This window comes from Perca fluviatilis, chromosome 3, assembly GCF_010015445.1.
Source record: "Perca fluviatilis chromosome 3, GENO_Pfluv_1.0, whole genome shotgun sequence".
NCBI lineage: Eukaryota > Metazoa > Chordata > Actinopteri > Perciformes > Percidae > Perca > Perca fluviatilis.
Window position 1 is genome coordinate 40,531,485 of NC_053114.1, and position 26,246 is coordinate 40,557,730.

The following is a 26,246-nucleotide window of genomic DNA, read 5'->3' on the forward strand; positions in this document are numbered from 1 at the left end:
TATATATATTTTTTTATTCTGTGGTGTTGTAGTTCTTTCTGTTGATATTCCAAATATAATCTGCTGTATTATGACTACAAACGAGAACAACATGCAATTTATATTGCAGCCAATCTAGACACCAGTCCTATAATGCAAATGAGGAAATCGGGAAATTGTTTCAGACAATGTTTCCGGACTCTGACATCTGACTTTTTTCAATGACGTGATAAAGGTCTAACATTTTATTTACAATGGTTTTAAAAAACCATTGCCAGATCTTCCTCCACCGCGCCGCTGTGGAGGAGAGTCTGGCGAGTCCACACAGCATTCTGGGATAGGAGAAAAACGTGCTCTGGTTTATTGGCATTTCTTTAAACCAATCACAATCGTCATGGATGGCGCTAACAGCCGGGCGGAGCAACGGCGCCTCTGCAAAATAGCCTCGGGAAGGAACTTGTTTTGGTGTACATTCAAAGGTTGTTTTAGTCATGCAAGGAGCATTTTGGTAAGAAACATCCATTTATCAAGCTTAAAATTCTATTTTTTGTACTGCTAATGAAGAGCTGAAGCTAAAGATTACACTTTATATTTAAACCTGCATATTTAAAAAAACGTTCACTTTGGTATTCTGGGTCAATATTAGAATTCTGCAACTATGATTCTGTGTTTTCTTCTTAATTAACTGCACAAACATTTGTATTCTAATTGGCTACAGCTCTAGCGTCTTTTCCCCAAAATGAGCAAAATACAACCTGCTCTTTGCAACACAAAATGATTTCCTCTCACTTAATTTGTCACATTTCACCAATTAAAACAAACAGTCCATTTGCAATCCACGCATTAGCATGGGAGGGCTGGATAAGACTCGCACAGTTATCTGCAATTTGTTGAATGACGATCAGATTCGTGCCTGTGCTTGCCACAGCAACGCTACCTCTAGCATTTAGAGCCAGTCACTGTACCAAACTGATGGAGAAAATTCAACATGCAACTAACCAATTGCCATAACAGAACCAAAAGTATAATCTTTAAATGTTTATGTTGAGTTTATGTGCTACTTTGCTCCCACTTTGCTATATTCTCACCCGATTGGTCCTTGTAACCAGATTAGGACCTTCCACCAGTCATAATGAAGAAAAGAAAGCCACATTGTACCCGCTGTTTGGTTGAGGAAGATCTGAAGAAGACAACTGGTTCCATTTTATTTAGTTATGCTAACGAACAAAATAATTCTAGCTTACTCATCATGTTCAAATAGTATTTTGATTTGTTTTTGAGTTGGTCTCTACTACCACACATTAGTTAACAAGTTAAAGGGGACATTAAATAGAATAGTTGAAATACTGTAATAGAATTTTTGTATAAATATGACTGATTCTATATCGAAATAAAAGTGTGATATGTACAACTTACTGTAAAACAGCTGGAGAGAGCAAACAGTGTTTCACTGTGTGTGTGTGTCACACTCAAATGGTGAAAAGGGTTAACAAAAACTGTGATCTTAATGTGGAGAAAGACTAAATGCGACACATAGCAGCTTGAAGTTTATGCGCAGTTTGTTTGTTTTCTTTCTTCTTCTTTTTTTTTTAAATGGCACAAAAGTTGACGGAGCATGTTTACGGAAACTGTCTTTAAAAATGCATTTAATTTATTTACACATTTCTAAAGATGATTGAAAAGATTAGCTTGACGCCATTTTGTGTACACGATAAATGCATGAATTGATCTCATCATCATGTTTTTTTCTCACTTGGAAGAAGCATAATTTGTCTTTGCTCCCTGACTGCGAAGCTTCCTCCTTTTTTTGCTTTCTGACTCTAAAGCTCTTATATGTGATTTATATCCCTCATCTAACTCATCCATCCACTAAACAGCTTGCGCATGATCTACAGCCTCTTTCTCCTCCGACATCCTCCTCTCTTCCCTGGTGTTTGTTGTGACTCTACGTGCAGCAGGTCCGATGTTTTGTTTTCAGTATCTCGTGTTAACGGTGTTCCAACTGATTTGGTTTTTTTGTCGTGTGAACAGGCAAAGAAGATGGGAAGTCGTGTCAGAAGGTGACGGTGCGGATGACGATCAGGAAGAACGACTGTCGTAGCAACAGGCCGGTATGTTGTAATGTGATGCTGGTTCTGCTTTCCAAAGAAAGCAGAAGCAAATTCTAAACACTCCACACAGTGGTAAAGGAAGTACTCACATATAAGGTATTGTGGAGGATTTTCTTTTTCCGGGTGGATCATCAAGACTATTGGTCCTCCTAGTTGTCAATCATTCTGGCGCTATGTTTACGTAAGGCCGTCGTACGTGCTCGTCCCTAGGGTGGTTTTCGCTTTCTGCGCATGAATACTTTCAGGTGTATATGTGTGGTGAGCTACGAGTGTCTACGAAAGGTATGACATATGACATAACCCTTGATGACATTTATAAAGATGAACTTCTACTTTAATTTGCTGGTTCGTTCTGCAGCCCTGCCACCTTCTGAACCTGTACCTGTACTGACTGTCTGTGTTCCGCAGGTGAACATCGTGTCATGTGACGGGAAGTGTCCGTCCGCCAGCATCTACAACTACAACATCAACACGTACGCGCGCTTCTGCAAGTGCTGCAGGGAGACGGGGCTGCAGCGGCGCTCCGTGCAGCTCTACTGCAGCGGCAACGCCACCTGGGTCAGCTACACCATCCAGGAGCCCACCGACTGCTCCTGCCAGTGGTCCTAAACAGACAGACAGACACACACACACACACACACACACACACACACACACACACACACACACACACACACACACACACGGTGTCCACATCTACATCCTCTTAAACCACAAAACAAAGAACAAAAGGAAGGAGAAGAAACCACAGCCATGTTGCTTTAGGATGTTGGGAGAGCGGAATACTGTGCTGTGATTGGCTGGACTGCATGACTGATGCTCTTGCTCTTCCAGTTAGTTTTCGTGGTGCCTCTGCTGGCAGGGAGGTGGTAATGCAGGGCACTGAAGGTGCAGGTAAATTGAACATGATGGTGCATTATTAGTGCACAGAAATAGAAGTCACAGAAAACGTCAACGTTTTCTTTTGACGCCAATTTTGTTGTCATCGGAAACTCTCCTGTTTTGTGTCACAACTCCAGCAGATTTCTTGCCTGTGATGTGAAATACAAATCCGAGGCAGTTTTATGGAGTATAATAACTAATTGATATCCAAATGACACATGAACACCTTTAGAAACACGCTTCAAAGGGCTAAAGCTCTCTGCTTTACTACAGTATCACCTCCCCGCCAGCCTGCACAGAAAAGACAATGTTCAGCAAAGAAAAAAGGGAAGTTAATCTTTTGTTTTTGAGAGAGGGAGCTAATCTCTCTGCTCGTCTCCTCAGAGCGCTCCTGTACTGCCAGGACTGAAAAGAAAAAAAAATTTAAATATATATTTTAAAAAGAGGAGAGGAGCTGTGACACCTTTTCGGTTTAGTGCATCATCATCATCATCGTCATCATCATCATCATCATCGTTTGGAGATCATTTATTACCCAGAATGTCTCATGTTGTGCCTTGTTTTTGTAAATAATTTAACTTTTTAAAATGATTTGCAAAATCAAATTCTTAGATATTTCATTTTTAGAAAGACAACAATAAACTGTATATTCAGTGATGTGAAGTATACTTTATATAATCAACACTAGTGAGGTGTATTAACTGATTAAATCCAGCCGTACGTGGAGCACTTTATTTATTTATTGGAGATTGATAGAGCACAGCCGTTCTGATATTTATGGATGACAACACAGAGAGAAGAGAAGCATTTGGCCCAACTAAAGAACAAAAAGACCGAACAGGATGCAACACTTTGATTTGGTTTTATTCCCGATTACAGAAAGAAATATATTAGGAGTGCTTGGCATTGTGTAAAAGATGTTTCTCTGTGGACTAAATTCTTAATGTGTTTGTTCATATCAAACAGACCCAACTGGATAGTCGAGTTAAAGAGGATTTGTATCATACAAATGTACATTTGCATTTTCAATAAATATTTCCTTTGGAAAAACTAAAACCGTTTGCTCTTTTTATTAATAATATATATTAGATAACAGGACAGTGTTTCTTCTATTATTGTTATACTGAATATTAGGCTCACATTTTCCCTTGGAGAGGGTGGTTTGCGAGCCCTAAGTTTGGAAAAAGCAGGCAGGAGTACCGACATGGAAGCTAATCAATGTACTGCTGTGGATGGGTGCAGCAGCTAAACTTATTTGAGTCACCTAAAATAATCTATAAGCTATATTCATAATATTTTCACAGCTTTACCTTGCTGTCAGACAGCCCTTACAACCAGACACCGTTGACAAAAACAGTCATTTGACCTCGCAGAACACAAGAGTTGCTGGTCTACTGCCGTGCACGATCACGGAATGCTTATATCATGTGGACACAATTCCTCATGGGGGGGGGGGGGCGACAGAAACTACGCACTATAGCTTTAACACACATGGCACATCAATATTAAACTTTATTGTCATTGCACAGTGCACAGGTACTGAGACAATGAAATGCAGTTATAGCATCTAACCAGAAGTGCAAAAAACAGTGCGTACAGGAGTAATGTACGTATATGGCAATATAAATAAGTATATATATGAATATGCTAGTTATATACACTATGGGTAATGTGTAATCAATAGGCTTTTAGAGAGTGACCATAGCCCAGACTGATAAAGATTAATTATCATAATAATGACTTCAAACATTTTAAGGACCTGCAGGCATCCTGTCCATTGTGTTAATATTGATTAAGAGAGGCTTCACTTTTGTAAGATCTAATCAAGAAAATGAAGTTAGTTAACACGATGAAAGTTTTTTTTTTTTAGTATGAAACTGCTTTAATGCTTTCATATTAGGTAGTCAGACTCCCTGCTGTGTTACACATCAATCTGTAAATGTAAATCTTTGTTCCCACTTCACTGTTTGGGGGTGTTTACCCCAGAGCAGATGTGAGAGGGGAACACTTGGGACTGTTCAGAACATATGAAAACACTGCAGTTGCTTCTTTAATTTCAGAGACTCAGTGTCCAGTATCAATCAAATACTAAACCAGATGTTTGTGTGAGGATGGATATTCAGAGGAAGTCAGACCAGTAAATCTGCTTCTCCTCCTCTCGTATCTCAGACTCCAGACTGGCTGGCTGGTCTGAACACAAGGCCGATTACATGCTGCTGCAGCATGTTGGCACTGGCAGACGGGAAAATGATACAGAGTCGTGAACCCGCAAAATCCAGGGATTTCTTAGCAGACATTTAAGCCGGGGCCACACCAGTTTATATCTAATGAGCTGCCAAGACCAGGCGAGGAGATCACACAGAGCTCAGATGGTGACTGGAGTCCAGAATGATGTAGTCTATATCCTCGTCGTTCCACTTCAGGGATTGCTCCGTTGCCAACGGAAATTCCGCCGGATTTCACTCATTTAGGCCGGATATCCGTTGCCTTGGGCTTCCTTTGTGTTGGCGTTCTAAACTCCGGATGGATTTGTGAGGACTATGGTTAACTGCTCCTCAGATCTCTGCAGGGGAAATCCAGACAGCTAGCTAGACTATGTGTCCCATCTGAGTTTTCTGTTGCACGACTAAATGTAAAGGTACTTTACTGACACATACATGTAGCGAAATTCATTCTCTGCATTTAACCCATCCCTCAAGGGAGCAGTGGGCAGCCATTTACAGCTCCCGGGGACCAACTCCAGAGCTGAGCCAGTGCCTTGATCAAGGACACTGACTGGAGAACCTAGTACATGTTTTTTGATGGTGGGGGAAACCGGAAACACGCGGAGAACATACAAACATACTGTGTTATTGATAATAAAACATGCTCAGACTCCAGATGGTTAAAGTACTTCAAGTCAGAGTATGTATTGTGCAGTAAAATGTCAGTGTTTTTCTCTACTACCTGATGTTTCTGGATTAATATGACGTTATTGGCTCAACGTTTATGTTGCACTTCACTGCTGTAGATGTTTAAGGTTGTGCTCATTTGAACTCCTTTATATATTGCTGGGTAGTTTAATCTACAGCAATGCATCATATTCTATAATATCATCATATGTTTGTAGCGTCGCTGTCCTGTGAGAACCACGTATTTCTAAAAGTCAACTTTTCATGGTGTCAGAAACACAGCCCTGTTTTCAGCTTTGTGATGATGCATTTTGCAGCTGATCCAGGAGCAAGGTATTTTATGGTCGTGCATATTACGTGTGGGTCTAAATGTGGATGTATTTGATGTATTTGATGTGGTTATTTTGGGGTGTATAATGTATTTTAGATTCTTCAAAGTAGCCACCCTTTGCTTTTTTTGATAACTCTGCAAACCCTTGGTGTTCTCTCAATGAGCTTCATGAGGTAGTCACCTGAAATGGTTTTCACTTCACAGGTGTGCTTTGTCAGGGTTAATTAGTGGAATTCTTTCCCTTATTAATAAAAAAGCAAAGGGTGGCTACTTTGAAGAATCTAAAATATAAGACATGTTTTCAGTTATTTCACACTTTTTGTTAAGTACATAATTCCATATGTGTTCATTCATAGTTTTAATGCCTTCAGTGAGAATCTACAATGTAAATAGTCATGAAAATAAAAGGAAACGCATTTGAATGAGAAGGTGTGTCCAAACTTTTGGCCTGTACTGTATGTATATATATATAATATATTTATATAGTTTTCTTCACATACTGATACTTTGACTAAATATATTACTAACATATCTGAGTACTTGTTTCACCACTGTGTGTGGCAAGAAAAGCAAACATAAGAATGTGTGAGCAGTGGTGTAGTCTACGTGATACGCAGGTATATGCAGTATACCCACTAAGAAAGCTCCAGGATTTCCATATACCCACTTAAAAATGCCCAATGACACGCAACAACATACTTTCTATTATATTTTTGATATATGTTGAATTCAATCAGGAGAGACTTCGTTTGCAGATATGCAAAATATTTATTGTACAACTGTATGATATTGAATGTACAAAGTCTTTTGGAGATTGGACTCCATCGAATTAATCTTCTTAAAGGGGTAGGGAATAAGAACATAACCCCCGATGGAGTCCAGACACTGGTGGCGGCGGTGAAGAGACCAGAGACCGGACCGAAGAGGCAACGGAGCGGTCAGCCGGGAGAAACACAACTACCGGAGGAGGCAGGGGAGGAGGCAGGGGAGGAGGCAGGGGAGGAGGCAGGGGAGGAGGGGGGACGAGCGCTTTGCCTGAAACGACAGCTGACAGCACAAGGAGAGAACAGATTTAAAGCAGAGTTGTAAGGCTGTGATTGGCCCTTGAATCTCGTGGTCGAGTCTGATTGGTTTAACTGACACGTCACTTCTTGAACAGCTGATTTGATTTAAGAATGGAGTAGTGACTGGGGTAATGACGTCTTCCTGAAAGAATTTGCGCTTAGCTTCATTTGTCATCTGTGTTTTTCTTCTTCTCATAGGCTAAATAAAGGTATTTCCACTCTAAATTGGTGCATAAAAGGGTATCCGAATGCAGAAAATCGCTCAAAATAACCCTGGGGGAGGACACCCAGACCCCCCACTATGATATGCCCCCACTCCCCTAAAGGCAGATTCTGGCCCATATATATATTCTGGCCCATATATATATATATATATATGGCAGATCCAGAGTGGCTCTGGGCAGAGCCTATAGTTTTAAACTTAACAGAGTACCCGCCTTCAAGGAAGTTAACACTTGTCAGTGGAGAGTGGCCAGACTCTCTGGACAAATGAAATATACCAGAGTCTGGTAGGACCAGGCTAGTGTACCAGAGTCTGGTAGGACGAGGCTAATGTACCAGAGTCTGATAGGACCAGGCTAGTGTACCAGAGTCTGGTAGGACCAGGCTAGTGTACCAGAGTCTGGTAGGACCAGGCTAGTGTACCAGAGTCTGGTAGGACGAGGCTAATGTACCAGAGTCTGGTAGGACCAGGCTAGTGTACCAGAGTCTGGTAGGACCAGGCTAATGGACCAGAGTCTGGTAGGACCAGGCTAGTGTACCAGAGTCTGGTAGGACGAGGCTAATGTACCAGAGTCTGATAGGACCAGGCTAGTGTACCAGAGTCTGGTAGGACCAGGCTAGTGTACCAGAGTCTGGTAGGACCAGGCTAGTGTACCAGAGTCTGGTAGGACGAGGCTAATGTACCAGAGTCTGGTAGGACCAGGCTAGTGTACCAGAGTCTGGTAGGACCAGGCTAATGGACCAGAGTCTGGTAGGACCAGGCTAGTGTACCAGAGTCTGGTAGGACCAGGCTAGTGTACCAGAGTCTGGTAGGACCAGGCTAATGGACCAGAGTCTGGTAGGACCAGGCTAGTGTACCAGAGTCTGGTAGGACCAGGCTAGTGTACCAGAGGCTGGTAGGACCAGGCTAGTGTACCAGAGTCTGGTAGGACCAGGCTAATGGACCAGAGTCTGGTAGGACCAGGCTAGTGTACCAGAGGCTGGTAGGACCAGGCTAGTGTACCAGAGTCTGGTAGGACCAGGCTAATGGACCAGAGTCTGGTAGGACCAGGCTAGTGTACCAGAGTCTGGTAGGACCAGGCTAATGTACCAGAGTCTGGTAGGACCAGGCTAGTGTACCAGAGGCTGGTAGGACCAGGCTAGTGTACCAGAGTCTGGTAGGACCGGGCTAACACTAATCCATATCTTCCATTTTTCCTTTGTGCTAGCGTGGAGGGTTTGGTTAGGTGTTGTTGTGTTGTGGGTGGGGGGAGTAAGGGGGCTTCTGAAGGGTCATATCGCTCTGCTGCTAATCCTGCTCCAACAGCTGCACCCCCCTAACTCCAAACCCCCACCCTCCCACCATTTAAGAGCGGCATGCTTATATTAATTTTGTCAACAAAGTTATAGCACTGAAACGCTTCCAAAAATAGAAACTAACAAAATTCCTTGCAACTGCAAACTTGCTTGGCAATTCATCTGATTCTTATTCATGAGCCATTTTAGACAGCTACTCCTTGGCACGTCTTACCACATGTATTGTTAACTTTTGAAGTACATTCAGACAATGTATAAAAGAAACAAAAAGCAATATAAAGACATAAGCAATATAAAGGGCAGCGCAACGTATGAAGAAATAGCCCTGAATTTAATTTAATAAAAGGCAAAGAAAAGGTTTTGAGCCTCAAATTAAAAGAACTGAGAATTGGAGAAGCCTTCTGGGAATTTGTTCCAGAAGCTGCTTGCAAAAATGTTAATTGCATTATTTGTAGTTAAGGGAAGGAGGTAAACCAAATACCCAATGGCTTAAAGTAGTAGTACAGCTACTAAAGTACAGCATGTCGGGTACACCTTTTTAGTAACTACGTCCTTGAACTGTGGCTTCAAAAAAAGTCAGATAAGAGCATAAAATACAAATAAAAAGGACAAATAGTTATGAGAGTAATAATAATAACTTTATTTGTATAGCACCTTTAAAAACAAGAGCTTACAAAGTGCTTTAACAGAAGAAACAAAAGCATAAACAAAACATAAGTTTACACAGCACATCAATACACATAACTACACATACGCAAAAAAAGATGGGGCAGCTGTAAAGGACAGAAAAAAAAATTTTCACAAGTAGAAATAGCAAGTTATAGGATGACAGTCAGTAAGTGGCGACGAACAGAGAAAAGGCAAAAGGATAAAAAGGATAAAGATAAAAAAGACAGCATCACATAAAAGCAAGTCTATAAAAATGTGTTTTAAGAGGTTACAAGGGCCCCGCCTGAGGATCTACAGCTTTTTCCAACATTTTTTTTCACTTTTTTTCAATTCAAATTCAATAAAAGTAGTGAACTGATCATTTATTTTACCTGTGAAGAATAATGGTTGTAGGGAACCATCCACGTTAGTTTTTTTTTGACAATTTGGTTGAAAGAAACCCACATTTCTGATATGGAAACTTTTTAAAAAATGGGTCAAACTTGACCCGAGGACAACAGGAGGGTTAAACGGACAGGGAGCCAGTGACGTGAAGCTTGGATTGGAGTCATGTGTTGCCGTCTGTGAAAACCACTGAGAAGCTTTATCACCGCCGTAATAAATGTCTAAACAGGCTAAAGGCTGAAAAGGAACAGCTCATCTTGTCCTCTGGGATGAACATGAACATCCAACCCAATGAAATGTAAAGATTTGGGGGATTTGTCTCAGCCAACATGCCCAGTAGGGATTCCCAAAACATATCATCAGCTCAGTAGTGAGCTGGCCAGCAGAATCCCAGCCAGAGAGAGGTGCATTGTGGGACTCACAGTGCCATTACTGGAAAGTGACTGTCAGCTTGACGAGCTCAAAGCAGCTGCACAAACACACACACACACACACACACACACACACACACACACACACACACACACACACACACACACACACACACACACACACACACACACACACACCTGCTCTCTTGGGCTGGTGTGTGTGACTCTGGTTCTTCAGTGCAAGTGAAACACAAGCGTGGGACACGTGGTGGAGACGAGCTGAGGTAATTCGGTCATCGCCAGCAATCAGCTGCTGCAGGATTTTCTGCTTTTCTGATCACATTCATGCAAAAGATTGGTAACTGTGGGCGCCCGTATAGCTCAGTCGGTAGAGCGGGCACCCATATGCAGAGGTTCGACTCCGACCTGCGGCCCTCTGCTGCATGTCATTCCCCCCTCTCTCTCCCCTTTCATGTCTTCAGCTGTCCTGTAAAAATAAAGGCCAAAAATGCACCCCTAAAAAATCTTTAAGAAAGATTAACAATTGTATCTGAGTACACTTTTTAAGCAACCCTGCCATTCCCCGGTAATATGATACAGTTTATGATCTACAGTGACTGAAATGAATCTGAATGGAGGATTCCTACGAAGCACGGTGTCCTGTATCCGCGCTCCAAGAATTCGGACACGTGAAAGACAAACGTCATCGAACGTGACAGAGGCAGAGCTGCGTGGTTGGTCGTCGTTGGTCTTTCACTGTGACTGCTTTATTATTCCAGCAGTTACCGAGCACGAGAAAGCAAATGTCATGCAAGCAGCGCCCAGCATGACTTGGACTCTCCCGTCAGAAAGCCATGAAAGCCTGCAGACAATGTAATATACTTTCCATTCAAAGTAAGGAATATATTCCTTTTATATTGAATAAAAAAGTCTCCCAGAATAATCAGATTACTCCAATTCTGAGAGAAAATTATATTTAACCTAATTCAGTTATTTTTGTCTAATTATAAGTGGAATTAAAGGCATATTATGTCATAGTGTCATACTAACTATATGGGATAATAACTGAGGTCATAAAATGTATATATACATAATAATAAAAATAATAAAAATAATAATAATAATAATTATTATTATTATTAGTAGTAGTAGTACTAAGAGAGAGAGTAAAAACTCTACATATTTGGATAAGTTGAGCAGATATGATTCTTTGAAAAAATGTCCTGTACTGAGATAGAAATAGTTAATTAGCCAAAATGAGCACTCATTTGTGACAATTCAACAAGTCATTTTTCTGAACAAACTTTGGCCAAAAGAATACAATCAAAGAAACAACAGTTTTTCTTTGCTTTGACATGCTGATGAGCGCACTTTTCCTTCCTGTTTCAGGTCAGAAGCTCATAAAGCACGTCAGCACTTCAGTCAGTGCTCCTTCTGTCACTGCGGCTTTGAACAGAACAGCAGCGTCGCTCTGATTTACATCCAGGAGGAGGAGGAGGAGGAGGAGGAGGAGGAGGTGATAAAACATCCCGCTGACAGAGTCAGCTGATGACAAGGCCAGACCCCGGCCATCAGCTGACGTCCTGGGACAGAGCGCTGGACATTTGTCCCCTCTACAGGAAGTGACCTGATGGCTTTGTCACAGCAGGAGCAGATAGAGAGAGCAGGTTGAACTGATTTAACCTTTGACCCCTGAGAGGAGCGAAGACAGAGCCTGACCTGATCTGTTCTCAAGACCAAAACACAGAGGAGGAACCCAGTGGGGGCAGAGAGATAGACGCCGCTGCTTCCTTCAACTGTAAATCACAGTTTGGAAATGATTATGATGTTCTGTAACAACGAGCTTGAATGGGACTCGTGGACTGATCTTTTGCACACTAAGACACAGCAAAGAATGTACTTTTTAAAGAAACTGCTTGTTTTTAATGTCAACAACAAAATGCTCCAAATGTTTTATACTGCTTTTATTGAAAGCGTTTTAACTTGCTGTATTATCTGCTGGCTCGGAAATGCCACTGAGTCACAGAAAAAAACAGTTACAACTGCCAGAAAGTTACTTGGGATAACACTACCGAGCATTGGACACATTTATAAAGACAGACCGGTGAGAAAGGCCAATAACATTGTATGTGACTACACCCCCCCCCCATCTCCTTTTATGCAAACTACTGCCATCTAGGCATCGTTTCTGCCCACCCCTTCTGACCAAGAAAAGATCCAAATTCTCTTTTGTACCACAAGACATAAAAGCCTTAAATCAGTCAAAATGAGCTAGATGTCCAGCTGGCCTGGTCATACCCAAGGGTGTATAGCGTGACGTATGTTCTTCATGTTCTGTCTGTCGGTGTCCGATGTATGGACTATTTGTTTGTATCATGTGTCTGATGTCCTGTCATGAAGTGCCTTGCAACTGTGCTGCAAACCCAACTGCCCCACGGGGACAATAAAGTTATCTACTACTACTGTAATGGTGTGTTCAGATATTCTACTTCTAAGTAATGTTACCAATACCCCACTAAAAATACTCATTTACAAGTAAAAAATTAAGATATATAAATATATATATATATAATAGCAACAACACGTACTAAAACAGCCAGGTATCACCAAATGGCGTAAGAATAAACACGCCAATTCCTTAAGTCTTTTCATGCATTAGTCTCTACTGACTTATATTGTCACGTAGTATAAAGGATATAAATGGATGAATTGAACAAACACAGGACTTTCACCCAGGAGACCACTGTTGGTGTCCTGTCAGAAACAAAAGTCAACGTTGACCGACTACTGCTCCTAATGATCACAAAAACAGAATAATCGAGAAAAAAAAAAAAACTACGAAAGACCCTTTATGGACTACCAGAATCAAATGAATTGATAATGAGGTGTAAACAATAAATAAATAAAAAATAAAACTTGACTGGGTTACAGGTGCATAGCATTGGCGACAGCGACACAGGATATTAAAGCTGTTTCTTTAAACCTGTAATTGTCCTCTGTCACTAACAGACATGTTTGCAAACTCTAACTTGAAGCACTAAAATTGATTTAAAAAAAAGAAGAATTAAAATAGAATTTGTTTTTTATTATTATAATTTTTAGGGGGTCTGAGGTGAAATTTAGGTGGTCTTGAGCCCCCCTAAAAAGGCTCTAAAATCACCACTGTCGGTACCTAATGTTTGTACAGAAAAGGGCTTTTACATGACTGGATTTCTTTCAATACTTTTCAATCCATTTTGAAAGGCCTGGAGACAGAATCGTGGGTGTCGGTGCTTGAGCTGATATTTTGAATACGTGGCTTGTACTGCATTTTGTTCAAGGATGTTTTATACTGTAGTATTGTCTGTTCTTCTGTTTTTTTGTATCTTGACCAGGAATTGAAAAAGACATTTTTTTTTTTAAATCTCAATGGGACCTATAGGGTCAAATAAAGGTTAAAAAAAAAAGCATAGAATAATTTGTAGAGTAACTATAACTAAAGCAGTCAGATAAACGTAGTGGTGTAAAAATGTCCTTCTGAAATGTGCAGAAAATACTGAAGTACTGTACATGGGTAAACATTCCACCACTGAAATTACTTAGACTAATAAATGTACAAGGAATTTTCAGTTTCTTTATAAATGCTGTGACTGACCATCCCTCTACTCAAATTCTGTTACCAAGTGATGAAATACATTCCTGTGGTTTTCTCTCTGCCGTGGTGATTCATAACTGCTGAGTTGTTTCATAAGAGAAGGGAAAACAGTGAGAAGTGTGAGAAACAATGAGTGAAAAGTCCCAGAGCAGCGAGGAGTCACACAGATCAGACAGCAGCTGCCTGCCCACTTACTCTAGTGCTTATAGTGCAGTTACCATACAGCTTAACAAACTATATTACTATATTATAGTTACAGTGAAGTTAATGTAATTGCATTATTTGAGTTACTCAAGGAATCATTCCAACCCTATTGTGCAGTATTGAAAACATAAACAAATAACTAAATCCCAGAATTCAAAACCGAGTACCTGCCCAATGAACGAATATCTGAATAGTCAAATATTGGGATATAGAGTTTAAAGCCGAAGGCTACAGACGCTTACGGTCTATGTTCAAAATGATTAGGATACATTATAGTCAAGCTAATGAAGGTTATCACCAGATTTAAGTTAGTTTCTAACAGAATGGTATAATTGCAATTCATATATAATACATTAAAGGTATTGTGGAGGATTTTCTTTTTCCGGGTGGATCATCAAGACTATTGGTCCTCCTAGTTGTCAATCATTCTGGCGCTATGTTTACGTAAGGCCGTCGTGCGTGCTCGTCCCTAGGGTAGTTTTCGCTTTCTGCGCATGAATACTTTCAGGTGTATATGTGTGGTGAGCTACGAGTGTCTACGAAAGGTACGACAAGAAGAGAAAGGCCTCTGAAGAAAGAAACAAGACCGGAGTGTTTCTGGGAGAATGTTTCACACGCTGGCGTGCGCTAAAAGCACAGGTTGGGCTCTCCACTGATGCCTCAGTCGCGAAGTTTCTACTCGACAGGTAAAGTTTAGCATGCTATTTGGAGAAATCCATTTAAAATCACTGCTAGTGAAAGTTGATGTAAGCTATGATTAGCGATGCTAGCCCTGGCACAAGTCACGCACTGCACACACACGGTAAACATCTCAATTTGTGAAAAAGTGCAAATCTTCTTTTGGAAAGTAGGCTTGTATGAGCCACGCCGACAGCAACTTGTAAACAGTGCACTCTCGTGCACACGTTTAATAGGCGTTACGTCTCGGGAGCAGGGAGAGTGTTGCGCATGTGCATTTTTTCAAAAAGTGGAGAGGGCGGATCTTTTCTAAAATTCGGGAAAATCCTCCACTATACCTTTAAGAGCACAGTTACACATTTGAGTGCAGTTGTGTTTACAAGAAGAGTCCACTTGAACAACTCACTCATGTCGTATTTCTGACTTATTAAGTAGAAATTGTAACAACCGTTCAGACGTTTTACAATCTCCTGCCACAAAGCTTGATTGGGTGCAGTCAGATGTCTGAGAGGACTACTCTATACGTCTGAAGGGTCTTTGATGCTTTTAGTTTGCAGAAAGTCCACTTTACAAATAGACGCTATTTTGTACGAAGGGTTTGTTTTGTACATGGAGAACAAAACCCTGTACAGCGGTTCAACCAGACTGACGACTGAAAAGGCAGAGAGAGACAACGATCCCTCTGAGCAACAGTTGAACAAGAAGAGAAGAAATCAACAGCCGTCGGTAAAAGAAACGGGAAGCTCGGCATCTGAATGTGTGCAGATTGAAACAGGAACAGGTTCAGGTTTCACTGCCAAGTTCACAATAAGGCAGCCAATAAGAAGCCGGAATTACCAGGCAACGTGCTGCTTTAGCAAAACTCTTCTTCAAACTTCAGAATAGAAACAGGAGGTTAGCCTAGGGTTAGCACTGTTGGAATATCAGCTGAACATACAGTACTATGAACTGATAAATCATTGTTTAAACCTCTTCAATCTAACCACTGAGTAGACTGCAGAGGGCCCACAGACGAAACGCAACGACTCACTATTTAGAGCCACATCGCACCGTTGTGATTCGATAATGAACGATGGTCAGTTATGCTTTTCTGGACTGGAAAACAAATTCAACATCCAAGAGTATTTGTGTGTGTGTGTATGTGTGTGTGTGTCTGTGTGAGATTGTGCATGTTTGTGTGTATTCTGCCTGCGGCTTGCTTGGCCAGGCCCTGTCAAGAGCCAAGCGGAGCGGACATGTGCACACGTCAGGGATAGACCGATTATCGGGCCGTTTTTTGCCAGTTTGCAGATGATCTCTGTCAGCGTTTTATTTGCCTGATAACCGAAAAAGTTAATGAATTAAGATGTTCGGTACTTTGGCTCGGCTACAGCTCCGAGTCTGTCCCTCTGCTTCGGTTTCACTCAACACTGAGTCTGACTTAATGTCCCGCCCACAACGCTATCTGACTCTCTTTTACTGGGTATTATGTTTCTAATTTATTAAATAATTGCTTAAAGCATTTGAACAAAGTTTTGTGTTGGAGTTTGTAACATTCCAAAATCTTCTTAATTTTGACTTGGCCTCTTTTTTTACTTTGAATTTTCACTGTAAATGCATATCGGCTCCAAATATCGGTTCCATAATCGGTAATGGTATCTGTCATGAGCCAGTATCGGTGGATCCCTAGTGTGTGTGTGTGTGTGTGTGTGTGTGTATGCATGTGTGTGTGTGTGCGTACGCGCGTGCGTGTGTGTGTCCCAGCAGGCTACTTTCATCCCATCAGAGCAGTTAGTCACGGCCATCCCAGTGTGTCCAGAGGTCGGCCACCTCGCCACGCAACAGGAAGTAGTAATTCACAGTCAGCCAGTGGCAGCGTCACTCAGCCGGTCCACTGAGAAGTTGTACACCTGTCAAACTCCACCTCCACCTCTTCTCTCACATCACTACGACACACGGCAGCTGCCTGTTGAAGCTGCTGGAATTGTTGTTTATTTTGGACTCCGTTTTTGTTTATTTTCCACCATTTTCCCGGGGTTGGGAAAGAACTGCTTCGTGCACAAATTGAAAATGAATCGTATGTACAAAGAGTGCACCCTTTACTGTAAGACTGTAAGACAGTCTCTCCTTCGAAGGTGTTCATATTGTTGGACTCGGCACAAAAAGTGGTTGAAATAGGGGAAGATGAAAAAAGAAGAGCTTGAGAGGGATGTTCAAACTCTGTCTAATGTTTCACCCACATTACAATTGTGGCCTAAAGTTGAAAAAATCGTGAACAGAACCGCAGATTTTTTTGCCGTTCCAAAGTGGGTTACAGAGGCTTTTAGACGCTCTGATAAGTGAATGACACATAGTTAGGCCTTTAGTGAGCTCATAGTGTTTGTCAGCGTCTCCTCTGCGTTGAGTAGAACAGCGAGAAGAGTGCTGAGAATCAAGAGGAGTGAAACAACTCATTAGCCAGACCACGGTCAGTTTGCTTTGACTGTTAACAGGAGTCATAAAACTGAGCAGGGGGTACAGTGGTGTGTGTGTGTGTGTGTGTGTGTATATGTGTATGTGTATATCTGTGTGTGTGTGTGTGTGTGTGTTAATGTGTGTTTGTATATGTGTGTGTGTGTGTGTATATGTGTATGTGTATGTGTATATCTGTGTGTGTGTGTGTGTGTGTTAATGTGTGTGTACATGTGTGTGTGTGTATATCTGTATGCATGTGCGTGTCTGTATATATCTGTGTGTGTGTATGTATATATATATATATATATCTGTCTTTGTAAAAAAATGTCTTTGTAAATTATAGAGTGTGGTGTAGGCCTACTCTACCTGTAAAGTGTCCTGAGATAACTCCTGTTATGATTTGATACTATAAATAAAATTGAATTGAATTGAATTATATATATGTGTGTGTGTATCTATGTGTGTGTGTGTGTTAATGTGTGTATGTGTGTGTGTATATCTGTGTATGTGTTAATGTGTGTATATGTGTGTGTGTGTTAATGTGTGTGTATATGTGTGTGTGTATATTTGTGTGTTTGTTTGCGCGTGTGTGTGTGTGTGTGAGTGTTTGGGGAGTCCCTCTGAGCTCCGTTCCATCTGGAAACCACATCCCTGTCACCCTGTCCCGTCCTACGTGTCCCAACACGTCCGCTCCGAGCGCAGCAGCTCAGACTGAGGTTTCATGGTTTCCTCGTTTGAGCTTTGACGATGACGCTGACGACAGGTGAAGATTTACTGTTTGTTAGTGCTCATTAAGACCAAAAACAACAGCAGCGACGGACAAAGGTGGGCTTTAACAAAACTCTTCAGCTGAAAATCATCAGTTAGTTAATCGGTTTATTCGATCAGGACCAAATTAATATAATTAGAATTATTTGAGTACAAATACCAAACAGTTACAGCTTAAAAAAAATATTTTCATCATTATATCACTATATATGTTTGTTGAGTTTCCATTTTTGTGGAGAAATTTGACTCTCGGAAATTGTATGGACTAAATAAATAATTTAATTATCAAGAAAAGGAGTATAACATATTTTTAGTTGCAGCTGTCATAAAAATGAAAGACTGTTCACATGCTAATTAAGATAAACAAATCTAGCAACGATGGCATACTGTTGCCAATAAAGTTCACGCTATACAATCTAACAAACCACCACAGTTAAAACAAACCCTAAATACAAATCAAGTCCAACACAACAGCAGAGGATGCCCTGAACAACACACACACATACCTCCGAACATGCTGAATAAAAATACCCTCGGCTGGTTGATGCTATAAACAGATCGGGCATCCGTCCCCGGTGGGATATCAAGGGCACTTGAATGAAACATGAGACGTTCGCTGTAACGGCGAGCAGACGGAAATGGGATTAAAAGGTTCAGACAGACTAAAAAAGCAGAGAGAATCTGGATTGAGGACAGACGTTGTGACAGGGGAAGGACGGTGTTGGTTCTGCAGAACTACAGAACGAACAATTTAGTTTCAAAAAGTTCTGTTTCTAAAATGGGTACCTTGCTCAGTAATTTCATTCACCTGTTCTCATACTGTAACGGTGTAGTTCCAGTTTTTTACTGTTGTTCAGGCTAACTCTATTCCCCCCCACCCCACTCGTGACTGTGTGTATACCTTGTATATATTAAAGTACCCATATTATGAAAAAAAACACTTTTTCTGGGATTTGGGGTGTTATTTTGGGTCTCTTGTGCTTCCACACGCATGCAAACTTGGGAAAAAAAAACATCCATGCTGTTTTGAGTGAGATACGGTTTCTGAATCTGCAGGGTTTTCTACATCACTAGTCGAAACGAGGGGGCTAAACCATGCTAACGCTAGCATGCTAGCGGTTAGCCCCCTTGTTCTAAATGGTAAAACACTGCTACAACACACACAAGTTCACCATAATCAACAAAAGAACTACTTCCATGTCCCTGTTCTGCAGGTATTCCACGCAAAGTTGGAAGTGCGCCCTCGTTTAGAAGAAGTCTCCCGCCTAATCCTGCCCTGTACTGACTGAAGTTAGAGAAACAGCTAGCTAGCAATTGTGAGCCTTACCTAGCTACTGTGCACGTGCAACTGCCAACAAAGATGTTACAGAAGTTGAGATGTCTCACTCTGTAGCTAAAACAGAGACCTGACACAGGGTGAAAAGAGGAGCTGCAGCAATGTGCAGTACAACAAAAATATAGTGTTTTTTGATAATAAAACCATGTAAACCTATTCTGGTACAACCTCAAAATACAATTATGAACCTGAAAATGAGCATAATATGGTCACTTTATACCTGCTGCACACCGAATCGCCCTTTCCAGGACACAAATAAATAAAGTTAAAGTTGGGTGATGGGTGATGGGTCCCGTAACTGGCTGACAGGGAGGAGGTAATTTAGTCTTTGCAGAATGGATCCCTTTTTATTTCAGGGATATTTAATAGTCAATTTTCATTACTTTTGCTATTGACATTATAATGGGAATCAAGGGATTTTTCAATGCAGATTATTGTCTTCACTGTGATGCTTGTGTAGCGTTTCTACCAGCTCCAGTTTGTGCTTCTAATGTATTATATATAGGCTATTATATAAAGTATAATTAGTCACCAATGAAGGTTGTTCAAATACTAGGGCTGGACAAGTTAACGCATTATTATCGCGAATAATAATGCAATGATTAATCGTGATTAATCGCAATTAAAACTTTTAATCGTTGCCCAGCCCTATCAAATACACATACCATTGTTCTGGAGATATTTCCATAACCATGTGGATGCAACCTTTGTTTAATTGTCCGCTGAATGATAAATGAAAGTTTAAACACTACCAGTAGAGATAACAAACTTATTCTGCGGATTCTGAATTTGCTGTCAGAAAGTTAGTAAATGTTTTTAAATGACCTTCTGGGTTTTTTCAAACATCGCTGGATAATTATCTTTTAGAGAAACCATTGGTTACCTCTGTGACTCTTAACTTAATACATGAGAGGCCGGAACTGGATCTACAGTGTACTGGCATTTACTCAGCAGTAACTGTCCTGACATCACACCAGAAAATACACATTGAGTAATATAAAATATATAAATGATGTGTCCTGAGAGGGCTGGGGAATCGGACTCTTGTTTCCTCTGGGTGCTCCGGTTTCCTCCCACAGTCCAAATACATGCAGATGAAAGGGTAAACTGGAGACCCTGAATTACCCGTAGGTGTGAATGTCAGTGCCAATGTGACAGACCACAGTTCAAGTTTGAGTGTAGTGCTGTGAGTTAAAGAAATAGTTCACTCAAAACAATATAAATTGTAGTACTCACCTCCCTAGGCTCTCTATGATCCCAGAAAAAGTTTTCTATCGAATAGTGTTAAGGACAGCGAAGTGCTTTAAAAAATGAAGGCATATAAAGGCATAGGATTGCAAACAGAAGTCCCAAATGAAAGACAGCAAAATGGTTACAAAAATGTCCCAAAAACTCCTGTGTACCATTATTGGTGTCTTGTATCCATTCACAAGCTTAAACAACCATTTCACCCCTAACTATTGCTTAACAAAGCATGTTTTTGGGAAGGTTGATAACCTTTTTTGCTGTCTTTTATTCATCCTCTATGCTCCTTGCAACTTTGGTTCACTATTTTCATTATACAAATGAGGAACATTTCAAACTCTTCTGTGTTATACTTTACGGACACTGAACAAATAATTTCCCATAAGGCAACAGGTCACAGGAGGCTATAAAACTGCATCTCTCAAGCTTCAAAATTGAAAATACCAAAATATATAGAATAATAAAAAATCAAATTTGTGTATTAGTTTTTCAGTTCCACCTTGGCTATATTTAAACAATCCAAACATGTATCATCCCGGGGATCGGCACATCTGGGTGATGCCGTTGAATATTTGTTCGAAATGCTTCCATCAACCCACCCTACAACAGTGGAGCCGACACAACGCCCTTGTCTAACACACAACTCTCTCTCCGGTGCTGTTGTAGCTGACCAGGTCTTCATCTCCAGCATTTCATTTGCGCTCGCCATAGTGTGCCTAACTCACACGCCAATCCGTTTGTTTTGCTAAGCTCAGCACATGTTGCTAATGTCGATCGGCTTAAAGTATCCAGGCGGAACTCGTTCTTGTAAATTTGGATCCACAATAAAGACTACGCCCACGTAGGGGGAAACAATCTCGCCACAATATGCAACCAAGGGCTAAAATGCTAACACAATGCCTGTAGCTAGCTAAAAACATTCAATTTAAGTGTCTAAAATTATTACTTTAGCAACCTATGTCTACCAGAGAGGACAAGTTAGCTGTTAGTAAGCTAATGTTAGCTATGTGTTAGGAAGCTAAGGCAAACATAATGCTGCATAGCTTTCTGATTTATCCACGTTCCACTGTAACAGGAGTTGCATACTGTCAAAATGCTTTACCTTAACATAAAGAAAAATATAGTTAATCTAAAACTGAGATATGTGATGAGAAATGTCAGTGCACACATAACGTTAGACATACCCATAGACAGTAAAATGAATGGATAAAGCCACGCTGTAGACTTCCATGGAGACCAGTGAAGGATATTAGAAGCACTTTTCCGGTGATGGCTGAGCGTTACTGCGCAGCTTCCAACTGAGCTTGAAGACGTAGATGTGACGTGAGCAGAGACGGAGAGACTGAATTGGAGCTGTCAATGAACGTAGGAGCAGGAGCAACTTTTGGTAAGTATTTTGATTAATTATTTTGTCATTTTGACTGTATGCCTCCATGTCCCCCTGTTTGCCTGCGAACTTCTCCTGTACTGTACGGTAATTTATCTACTATGCAACAGTAAGTCGCGTGGTTATGACACAATCGTTAGCCTATTTTTATAAAAACGGCTGCTACGGGGCTATAATGTGAGATACAAGGTAATGGAGCCTTTTATACATTGTTGTGTTTCTTTAGAAAAAACAATGGACAAATAAAGTCTTTAAACGCTTCAGATGTAAAGTTATTCGCTGTCAAAGTGACGCCAAAATGAATGGAATACTAACGGCAGGTGATGGCTTATTCGCATCAAAATGGCTCCATAGGAGCTACGCTTTGCGGAGGCTGGCTTACCCCCTTGGACATACCCAGTGTCAGGATCTATTCCTGCTAAGTCCATTGCATGTATCCACTGTTGTCTTCATAAAGCTCAGTTTTCCGGTTCTGTATAAAAACTTAGTAATGGGTTCTTTACATTGCTGTTAGTGCATATCACCACACAGCAGCTTTTAGGCATTTTTCTGTTTGCTAGCAGCCGGAAATTCACAAGGAGGCACCTTTACACAATACGAAGTCAATGGAGAACGATGAATTGTCTTCGCCTCCGGTGTGGGCGCTTAAATGCACTCTGTCTCTATATGTGCATCAATCTATACCATGTATTCTGTGTGCAGCAGCCTGCAATACATGACCGTTACACCCCTCGGTTTCACTATTAGACTCTCGTAGCTCTGCAGCAATGAACATGACAGCTTTAAAGTTGTGTCAAAAAACAAAAACGTTTACACTCTTTATATACTCTATACTCTCCCCCCTAACATCTGTGTCTCCAGTGAATGGTTTAAGTCTAAAGATACATTTGGATGACTTTAACAAAACTGACAAACGCACAGCACGTACACACCGAACCTCCCACACATCTGATATCAAAAGAAGCGTATGGTTGATGTAAAATGGTTGTGTAAGAGGGGAAGGAGGAGTGCTGGGGGGTGTTGTTTCCAGGCATTACACTCATACATATATGATTATGGGTGGGGTGGTAATGAGGCTGACCGTCAAGACTGAAAAGCATTCTCTACAAATCAGCAAAAGAAAAGCATCCCAAGAATTTACAATCAGGAGTGACTCAATTGTCTGTTACAGTAATAAACACTGGGACATAAAGGGCAGTTAAAGGTTATCATAGATTTTTGGTATTCTATTACCTTGGTTTTAGTTTTACAAAGTGAACATGTAAAAGTGTAAAAGAAAATATATAGAAATAAGTTGGTATAAGATGCGTTCCTTCGTACTAAAGAAGCGAACAATGTAAGTAGTTCTGAAACTGTAAGGATCTTTATCTACTTTATAAAACCAATCAATTTTTGTTTACAACTCCTGTCTTCTGTACATTTTAATGCTACTGAGCAAAAGGACGAGGAACAGCTGAATATAATCTCATTCATCTAAAATGCATGATATAATGCTTTCATATGTCAACACTTTCAATAACGTAAGGTTGGAGACCTAATTTTCCAGTTGGGCCACAGACTAAAGAAAATGACACCATCTAAACTTAAATTTGCAGTCAGTACGAGCAGTGGTAAACCGTGTATAACTATATATCTTTAAACGTTACAGCTGAAAATGACAATAGAAATCAACAAGTTTGCCAATTTCATAGATCTCCGCAAATCAAATGAACTGCCATGTGTCTACCCTGCTACGCATTGAAAATATTTTGGTTACGACCTGTTTCGTTGCTAGACTGGGATTGGCCTCTGATTGGCTGTTTCCTCAGATGCCTTTCGGGCTGCGTTCCTGCTGTGGAGAATCTAGCTGAGAATCTGAGAATATCTGACCATAATGCAGGATTATAACAGCTGACTGTAATGTTAACTATCACACTACAGAGTTAGTACTCTGTGAGTAGTACAGCAGTACAGCCTGTGAGTTAAATGAAAGGTATGAAAAGTCCTTGATATTCTATATTTTTTAAGTATTGTGTGTGTATGACATCCTGATAGCTCTTCTTCCACTGTGCCATAGAGCTCCATTGTTGTTAAAACCACATCAGTGATCAACACTGTTGCACTGGCTGACATGTTCCTTCATCACCATAAACACACACACACACACTGTAGTTTATTTTGACTCAATCCCACACACACCGTCCTGCTGCCACAAATACTTGCTGGAGCACCAAATTCATCCACCGCAGAAAATAGTTACCCAACAAATGCACTATTTCCTCCTGTTTGTTTGATAAGAACTACAGTAAACAGCTGTTTTAGGAAACATAAAAATTTTTTTTGGATTTGCATCTTAGATGTGTAACACTTTTTGGAGCATTTTATGTCCAAAAACCTTGTTCTAACAATTTATCTTATTTATTTGTTTGTATATTTTGTTCGTCAACACTCTCTCGTACATCTGTGTATATAATATTTTTAATAGCTTGGAAAATGTCTAAACTGTGCCAAGCCTGACACCTTCATGGCAGCATTTGACTCTGCTGCCATCAGGTTCATGTTTTTTTGGTTTATTTGAATGTGTCCCAATGATAGGAGGGGGTGAGAGAGTCCAGAATGATACCAGCCTCAGCTAAAAGGGCACTTGTCTTAGATTTCACGAGCTGCTAAATTTAACGCACTGCCTTCCCATTAAGCTGTGAGGAGTCTGTGATGTGAGCTGTTGTGTCACACAGCAACACTTTATATATCTGAGACTGTGGAAAAATCTCACTTTTACAAGACAACAAATAGATATATAAAGATTAAAAATATCCAAACAAACTGTTTAATCTGAAAATCTGAAATAAGAATCAGAACTTTGTGTGAAACAAACCATTAGGCCTATACATTTTCTGGCTTTGCTTTTTGGTCAAAGTTAAGTTTTGTGTCATTAATGTAAAAAAATAAAATAAAATAAAATAAAGTGGTTGAGCTCACATATTTCCCAATTTTTCACATGTATGTTGACCAATTGCTTTGGATATACGATATAGAAAAGTATGAGTTCACTGTAAAAAAGGTTTTTAACCTTTTGCCAGCAATACATGTTGTGTCAAAATAAAAAGGGACTTGTAAACTTATAATTGCAAGTTGCCAGTTGATATTAGTTGTTATAAAAACTTGGGAATAAGATGGAGGGACAAATCATGTTTGTACCCTCAACTATTATCATTACGTTGGCAGCACAATCCAGAAAAAAGTAGTTAAAACTCAAAATAATTCATGCAACTAGTTCACTCGTTATTTTAAGTTGATACAACTTTTCACGGTGTATGAATTGACACTTCTGTGCATTAATATAACACCAGTGTGATTTTCAGCAATGCACATATTAGCAAAAACGACGACTTCAAACAAACTTGAAAACAAATGAAAATCATTCTGTGAGCCAGGGGCGGGTCTTGAGCCCCCTCCCCCCCGAGTCCATTGGAAACACTAGAGTGCTGTCAGTCTGACAGAGATTTGATTTCCATTGGATCAGAGTCTGTCACTCTGCTGCCTGTTCTGCTGATCACTGTCTTTGGTAAATGGATCTATGCTTTAAACACACATTGTATGGCAACTGTGTACTTTGTTGAAATGTTTAGAAGTAGAAACATACTGAACTCACTGTAGAGCACTAGTGCTGTAAGAAATAAAAAGTGTATTGCACTTTAATTCAATTATTTTTCCTGTTATCTGAAAACTGTACACCGCTTCTTTTCATCTAGTTTATTGTGAGTGTATTGTACTTTATTTTTATACGGTTCTGTGAAAAAAATCTTCCCAGCCCTTGTCACATGACCAATTAATTATTCATAATGACTATTCAAATTCAATTCAAAGAACCCATAGAAATGTGTATTGTATTTGGATGCACAATTCGTTGCAAATGAAAACAAGTAAACTTATTAATGAATGTATGTATTTTATTAAGCAAAATTAAATTGTGTTGTTCTATCTTATATATAATATTTCCTACATTTCTAAGCAGATTTTCTATGCTGTATTCTGTGCCACCCCACTTAAAAAATCCTGGAATCACCCCTGCTGTGAGCTGAGGTCTTAAATTGTTGTCGAGTGGATAACATACACACACACACACGCACACACACACACACACACACACACACACACGAACACGCGCGCATTGCACACACACACACACACACACACACACACACACACACACACACACACACACACACACACACACACACACACACACACACACACACACACACTCTGAGATCAGAGACCTGACGACATGCGTGACATTACGAGCGCCTCAGCAGGACGTCAGACTGAAGCACTCGGTCGACACAGCTCTCTGTCAGTCTGATGGAAATGGACAAAAGTGC

At 40.5% G+C, this 26,246-nt stretch overlaps 1 protein-coding gene across 1 annotated transcript in view; it reads left to right on the top strand.

Annotated features, from left to right (window-relative positions):
• Positions 1-4,028, top strand: part of otog (otogelin) — an 83,644-nt gene extending 79,616 nt beyond the window's left edge. Inside the window, exons 52-53 of the mRNA XM_039796196.1 lie at positions 2,011-2,090; positions 2,499-4,028. Of these exons, the coding sequence (XP_039652130.1) occupies positions 2,011-2,090; positions 2,499-2,699 (281 nt within the window). The 3' untranslated portion in view covers positions 2,700-4,028. The remainder of the gene's footprint in view (positions 1-2,010; positions 2,091-2,498) is intronic.
• The last annotated feature ends 22,218 nt before the right edge of the window (positions 4,029-26,246 follow it).